The sequence below is a fragment of the Otolemur garnettii genome, unplaced genomic scaffold (assembly GCF_000181295.1).
Source record: "Otolemur garnettii isolate 467f Iridium unplaced genomic scaffold, OtoGar3 scaffold00100, whole genome shotgun sequence".
Lineage (NCBI taxonomy): Eukaryota > Metazoa > Chordata > Mammalia > Primates > Galagidae > Otolemur > Otolemur garnettii.
This window is the reverse complement of record NW_003852495.1, coordinates 7768671-7775534: the sequence shown is the minus strand read 5'-3', so window position 1 is coordinate 7775534 and position 6864 is coordinate 7768671. Positions and strand designations below refer to the sequence as shown.

At 53.9% G+C, this 6864-nt stretch overlaps 2 protein-coding genes across 5 annotated transcripts in view; one reads left to right on the top strand and one right to left on the bottom strand.

Moving 5' to 3' along the window:
- Positions 1-1717, top strand: part of CAPN12 (calpain 12) — a 14099-nt gene extending 12382 nt beyond the window's left edge. The window contains exons 18-20 of the mRNA XM_012809096.2: positions 1001-1117; positions 1212-1270; positions 1357-1717. Coding sequence (XP_012664550.1) covers positions 1001-1117; positions 1212-1270; positions 1357-1383 — 203 coding nt within the window. The 3' untranslated portion in view covers positions 1384-1717. The remainder of the gene's footprint in view (positions 1-1000; positions 1118-1211; positions 1271-1356) is intronic.
- Positions 1718-1816: 99 nt separating this feature from the next.
- Positions 1817-6864, bottom strand: part of ACTN4 (actinin alpha 4) — a 94478-nt gene continuing 89430 nt past the window's right edge. For 2 of the 4 annotated variants that reach the window (XM_003796158.3, XM_023516885.1), the window contains exons 18-21: positions 5192-5338; positions 4407-4487; positions 3283-3441; positions 1817-3141 (exon numbers count right to left, since the gene is read on the bottom strand). In XM_003796158.3, coding sequence (XP_003796206.1) covers positions 2983-3141; positions 3283-3441; positions 4407-4487; positions 5192-5338 — 546 coding nt within the window. In that variant the 3' untranslated portion in view covers positions 1817-2982. Of the gene's footprint in view, positions 3142-3282; positions 3442-4039; positions 4106-4406; positions 4488-5191; positions 5339-6864 lie in introns of all 4 variants that reach the window. The other 2 variants (XM_023516886.1, XM_023516887.1) reach the window with 2 other exon arrangements.

Below are 6864 nucleotides of genomic sequence, written 5' to 3'. Positions count from 1 at the left end.
AGTCCCAGCTACTTGGGAGGTGGAGACAGGAGAATCGCTTGAGCCCAGGAGTTGGAGGTTACTGTGAGCTGTGATGCCATAGCACTCTACCCAGGGTGACAGCTTGAGGCTCTGTCTCATAAAAAAAAAAAAAGGAAAGAAAATTGATAAAGTGCTCTGAGAACTTCTCAGAAGGAAATTTCAACAGGGGCAACTAAAGGGCTCTTGGTCCCTTCTCAGGTTCCTCCACTCCCCTGGCTGAAGCACAGCCCTCAGCATAGCACCCTCCACCTGCGGGCAGGTCACACAGCTGGGAGGAGGCTGCAGGCTGCCTGAATTCCTGTTAGGCAGCACCCAGTGTCTTTAAGGGCACTGGACAAATATGTGTTTGCGAACAAACAGCTGAAGCTCACAAACTGCCCTCAGACCGAGTGGTATCAGGGACTAAGGAGGGGAGGGTCATCAGGTGACCTTGAGTCTTAGAAGGGCTCAAAGCACTGTTTGGGCTTTTAAAAGCCTTTGTTGAGATTCCACAGCAGGATGATTTGGAACCTTTAGAAACTGTCTCTGATGTGAAGTTTAAAGAAACTGACTCTGGGCAGTGCCTGTGGCTCAAAAGGGTAGGGCGCTGGCCCCATATGCCGGAGGTGGCGGGTCCAAACCCAGCCCTGGCCAAAAACTGCAAAAAAAAAAAAAAAGAAACTGACTCCATATGCAGCTGACAAGTGTTTTTGCTGCATGGGAATATTCTCCAGTGCTCCTGAGCAGGGTGGTGGGGCAGAGTGGGAGGGATGTCCTGCAGGATTAGTCCATTTAATCTTCACACAACCCTATGGGGTCAGGGCCTTCATAGTTCTCATTTGATAAATGGGGAAACTGAGGCCCAGAAAAGTGAAGGGAGCAGCCATGGTTACACGGCTGGATGGGGGCGAGCTGAGATTTGATGCCTCTGGTGTCAATGGCATCCTCGGGGCAGTGGGGCTCAAAGGCAGCACACACCCCGCCTCCCCCGCCCCGCCAGGCTTCCACTTAAACAACCAATTGACCCAGTCCCTCACCAGCCGCTACCGAGATAGCCGTCTACGTGTGGACTTTGAGCGTTTCGTGTCCTGTGCAGCTCAGCTCACTTACATCTTCCGTGAGTGCCACCAGGCATGGGAGGCACAGGGAGGATGTAGCCCATAGCTGGGAACTGCAGGTGGCGGGTACTCACCCTGCCCCTCTCTGCACAGGTCACTGCAGCCAGCACTTGGATGGGGGTGAGGGGGTCATCTGCCTCACCCATAGACAGGTGAGCCCAGGGTGGAAGGACAGGGTGACTCAGGTGCCATCCTGGGAGCCCCATGCTCCAAAGCCTGTTTCCCTTCTCTCACACAGTGGATGGAGGTGGCCACCTTCTCCTAGGATCCCAGGAGCTGGGGAGCTGAGAAGACCACCCTCCTTTGGCTCTGCACCTCCCTGCCTGGCGTGAGATGAAGATCTGACTGGGCCAGCCTGCCTGGGGTTGGCTGCTGGCCCTTTCGGTGACTTCATTGCACTGTGTCTCCCCTCCTGGAAACAGGGTAGCAGCAGCACCTTTCTCACGCGGACTATTTAAAGCAAGTCCACGGTGCTGGATGCCATTCTAAGAGGCAGTCCCCAACAGTACCTTCTTACTTTTACAGACTCACGGGAGCGAGGCAGTCCCCAACAGTACCTTCTTACTTTTACACACTCACGGGAGCAGGGATTATGGGCTCACAGGCCCTGCCTTGCTCTGGGAAGACATGTTCTGGCACTGCTCTCCTAGGACATGGAGAACAGAGACAGGACAGAGAAAGAGCGGACACTGTAGAAATACTTCTTAAAAATATTACATGTTTTATTATCCTGTCCCCAAAGGGTGGTTTATCCAGAAACCGAGAAAAAAAAATCAATTAGAATAAACTCAAAAAAGGGGAGAGGGGTGAACAAAACCATCAACTACCAGGCAGCCAGGCCAGCTGCCCACCTCCACCTTGAGGGTCCCCAGAGACCCAAGCCTAACGGCAAACAAAGGAAAATCAGGAAGGGGCTGGAGGGCAGCAAATTAGCTATGTCTTCATTATGAGAGCAAGAGACGGCAGAGATATGTTGCTAGGTGAATATATATTTATATAATAAATCCGTAAGTTAATAAAGTAAATAGTAATTCTCTGAAAGCTTTTAATTCTTTTTTTTTATAGGTTTTTTTGTGGATTTTTTTTTGTTTTGTTTTCATTGTTTTGGCTTTTTTTTTTCTTTTTTGTTTGTTTTGTTTTTGTTTTTTTTTTTTTTGGTCCTTAGAAATTCTGAGACACACAAGTCCAGACAAAGCAAGTCCAGGGCTGGGGGCTGGCTGGGGTTGAGTGAAGCCTAGTCTGCCACCCCATTTCTCTGTTACAGAAAAGGGGTGTTGAGCTGGGCCCTCCTCCCAGCCATCACAGATCAGGCAGGGCAGGGGCAAGGAGAGAGGGAGTAAATGGGGTTCCGGTCCCATCAGGCAGCTGTGGCGCCCTCTCCTGGACCCTCTGTAGGGACTGAGCAGTTCCTGGACAAGGCACATGGGGCTTTGGCCTGGATGTGGGAGGCCCTGAAGGGACCCGGGTGGTGGTAAGGGAAATGGAAGGGACCTCAGTGTGGAGAGGTGTCCCCAGGGCACAGAGGGGAACTGTTTTGCTGTGGGGGTCCATTATCCCCTCCACATAGGTTAAAAAAAAACACAACAAATCATATGTATCATCTACCAGACCAGGAGCACTGACCCCCAAAGTCTCCCTGACCCCTACCTGGTGAGGGGGAAAGAACCTCCTGGCCAACCAACAGAGAGAGAGGAGAGAGCCTGCCCCAGCACCTCCCTGCCCACCCGCCCACCCCCAAGAGGACTGACAGAGAGTGCTTTGCATAGATACAGAGTCAGAAGAATCAGGCCGTGAGGTGTGGCTGCCCTGGGCCCCTCCCAGAGGCAGTGAGGAGGGGTGTTTGGTCCTGGTCTCTCTGGGAGCCTCACAGGTCACTCTCGCCGTACAGGGCTGTGGAGAAGGACTTGTAGTCAAGCGCGCCAGGCACAGCGTCAGGGCCTTGGTACGGTGCCATGCGGGCGATGCAGTACTCAGCCTGGTCAGGGGGCAGCTCTCTCCTCAGCTCCTCAGCTGTGATGAAGTTCTGGGGACAGCAGGCAGGACTTTGAGCTGTCTCCACCCACACACTGGCCCACCCAGCTTTGCACCCTCATTGCTGGCCACAATGCCTGTTGCAGGGACCCCTGCACCTGGCCCCTGTGTACCTCAGAGGAGTCTGGCTCACCTTGTCCCCTGCAAGGACCTTGAAGGAGGCGATGACCTGGTCAGCTGTGTCTGTGTCAGTGGTCTCCCGAGACATGAAGTCAATAAAGGCTTGGAAGGTCACAAGGCCACTGTGGTTGGGGTCGACCACACTCATGATGCGGTTGAATTCAGCATCACCCTGTGAGGTGGGGGTGGGGGCAGAGGACACAACATTTGGTGGGACAGGGGCAGTCAGGCCCGTATTGGTGGAATCTCACAGGAAAGCCCCCAAGAGAGCAGGACCTGACTACATACAAACCCCTACCCCATGTTGCCAGCCCACCTCTAGTAGCCTTGGTTCCCAGCTGAGCTTGCCTTGCTCTGGCTGGCCCAGGCTGAGGAGCCTGGACCCTCCGCATCCTTCCTCCCCACAGTCTTGAATAGTGGGGAGTTGGTATCTACTGCCCCTCAGCCCACACAACTTAGCTTTGAAGGGTGGGGAAGAAAGAGAGAGAAAAAGAAAGAAAAGGGGGAAGAGTGCAAGAGGGCTGCCCCGTCTCTCTGGAGACTTCTAGGGAAGGAAAAGAGGCTCCAGGAGTCATCGGAGGGACCCCAGCCCAGCAGGTGCAACAGAGGCAGAGGCAGGCAAGGCTGCGCTGCTCGGGTGTAGGAGTGTCCCGAGGACATGGAAGCTCTGAAGGAGAGGGAAGGTGGGGGAGGAGGAGGAGGAGGAGGAGGAAGGGTTGGAAGAAAGGAGGAGTTGTTGGAGCGGCCAGGGGGAGGCAGAGGCTGCATACCAGGCTGTATCCTGTGGAGATAAGCAGAGCCCTGAAGTCATCGGAGTCCATGCTGCCTGTCTGCTTCTGCTCCCAGGACGCAGGCATAGCAGAGGAGGCCAGGCCCAGAGTAGGCAAGAGGGGCCGCCCCGTGTACACAGCAGACAGACAGGACAGTGGCAGGGAGCAGGGGAGACAGAGGCCCCAAGAGACCAGGTAAGGGAGAAGGTGTCCAGAAAGACACGGCAGGGAGGCAAGAGAGCCATGAAATGGCACACAGGATGGCAGGGGGTGGAATGGCAAGAGGGAGGGAGAGAGAGAGAGAAGGAGAGAGAGAAAGAGAAGAGCAGTTAATGCACGGTCCGCTGGGGCCCAGGGGTGCGCGTACCTGCCGATCGTTCTCCACGTCGTAGCCCAGGCTGATGAGGCAGGCCTTGAACTCCTCGGGCCCCAGTGCCCCGCCATGGTCCTGCCGGGCCATCCACAGGCAGGTGTGTGGGAAGGGTGGTGTGAAGACCAGGATGAAGGGCCAGGGCCACATGCAAAGGGCAGGGGGAAGGGGACGCCAGGAGAAGGGGGGAAACACAGAGTTAGAGGTGACATGGACAAGGAGATGATCAGGACAGAAGGGGCAGGTGGTGGTAGGGGGCCTTGTATCCTTCCCTCTGCCAGGCTCCCTCACCAGGACTTGTGAGAGGGTACAAGAAGCTCTCTGTCTTGAGTTTGGGATTGGAGAGGGAACTGCACCCCATCCTGAGGGGATCTCCAGGGCTGCCTGATGGTGCAGAGATGAGGCTGCACATTTCTATTCACTAAAGCCAGGAAGGTGACATGATAGTTCAGTAAGGGAGTCTGGGGCAAGCCCTATTGCTCAGGGCCCTCCTAAGGGGCTGCCAAACTAAATCCGAGTTTTAAAACTGTGTTTAACGGCTTGACTGTTTCAGGGTCTCATTGGCAGGCTGATAAGGATGTAACCCCAGAGGGCAGGACATGAAGTCAGGTGCTGACAGTCACACCCTGCCAGTGGGGGCTCTGTCCACCCCTGTGAGCAGCAACAACTATGACCATGAACAAACCAAACTGACAGATAAAAAGACAGAGGGGAGTAAGGATGGGATGGTGACAATGGGGAAGAAAGAGTCCAAGTCCAAGAAAGCAGAGGGAGCTACTCACCTTGTCGAAGTGGTTGAAGGAAGCCCGGAACTCCTGCATCTGCTCCTGGCTGATGCCCTTGGCGTCTCGGGTGAGGATCTGGTTCTCGACCTCATTGATGGTGCGGGCGATGGTGGTGAGCAGCTGCTCCCAGCCCACTCGGATGTGCTGGGGGAAGAGAGAGGGCATGAGTGTGCGGCTAGGCAGGGGCAGTGGGGCACTTGTTGGACTATCCTCACAGTGTAGGGCGGGAGGGAGCCTCCCAAGTGCTGCTCTAGCCCCCCCATTCTCCTGTACACCTTATCTGCTGCCTTTGCAGCACGTTTCCTGGTGGCAGATGCATCAGAGGGGAAAGGACCCAAGATGCTTATGCCAGGATCCACATGGAAACTTTTGGGAAGTATGTTGGTAGAGGGGCATGGTGGCTCATGCCTTTAATCCTACCACTCTGGGAGGCCGAGGTAGGTGGATCGCTTGAGGTCAGGAGTTTGAGACCAGTCTGAGCAAGAGCAGAGACCATCTCTACTGAAAACAGAAAAATTATAGGCTTGGCGCCTGTAGCTCAAGTGGCTAAGGTGCCAGCCACATATACCTGTGATGGCGGGTTCGAATCCAGCCCAGGCCTGCCAAACAACAATGACAGCTATAACCCAAAAAGCTGCTTGCGAGGCTGAGGCAAGAGACTCGCTTAAGCCCAGGAGCTGGAGGTTGCTGTGAGCTGTGATGCCATAGTATTCTACTTAGGGCAACAGCTTGAGGCTCTGTTTCCAAAAAATGAAAAAAATAAAATAAACGAACTAAAATAAAAATAGAAAAATTATTGTGGCAGCTCCTATAGTCAGCTACTCAGTAGAGGCAAGAGGATCTCTGGAGCCCAGAAGTTTGAAGCTGCTGTGGGCTCTGATGATGCCACAGTACTCTAAGCAGGGCACAGAGTGAGCCTCTATCTGGAAAAAAAAAAAAAGAAAGAAGGAAAAGAAAAAGAAAAGAAGGGGTGGTGCCTGTGTCTCAGTGGGTAGGGCGCCGGCCCCATATGCTGAGGGTGGTGGGTTTGAACCCAGCCCTGGCCAAACTGCAAAAAAATAGCCGGGTGTTATGGCGAAGGCCTGTAGTCTCAGCTACTCCGGAGGCTAAGGCAGGAGAATCACCTGGGCCCAAGAGTTGGAGGTTGCTCTGAGCTGTGTGATGCTACGGCACTCTACCGAGGGCAATAAAGTGAGAGACTTTGTCGAGGAAGAGAAGAGGAAGAGAAGAGAAGAGAAGAGAAAAAGCAGCATGCTGGTCAATGTTTAACATTGGCCTTCTGGCAGTTTTTTTGTTTTTTTGGCTGGGGCCAGGTTTGAACCCGCCACCTCTGGTATATGGGGCTGGTGCCCAACTCCTTGAGCCACAGGTGCTGTCCCTAACATTGGCCTTCTGGCCTTGGCACCCATAGCTCAGTTGTTAGGGCACCAGTCACATACACTGGGGCTGGAGGGTTCGAATATAGCCCGGGGGCTGCTAAAACAATGACAACTACAACAAAAAAGCAGCCAGGCATTGTGATGGGTGCCTACTATAGTCCCAGCTATTTGGAAGGGTGAGGCAAGAGCACTGCATAAGCCCAAGAGTCTGAGGTTGCTGTGAGGTATGATGGTATAGCACTCTACCAAGGGCGACATAGTGAGACTCTGTCTCAAAAAAAAAAAAAAAAA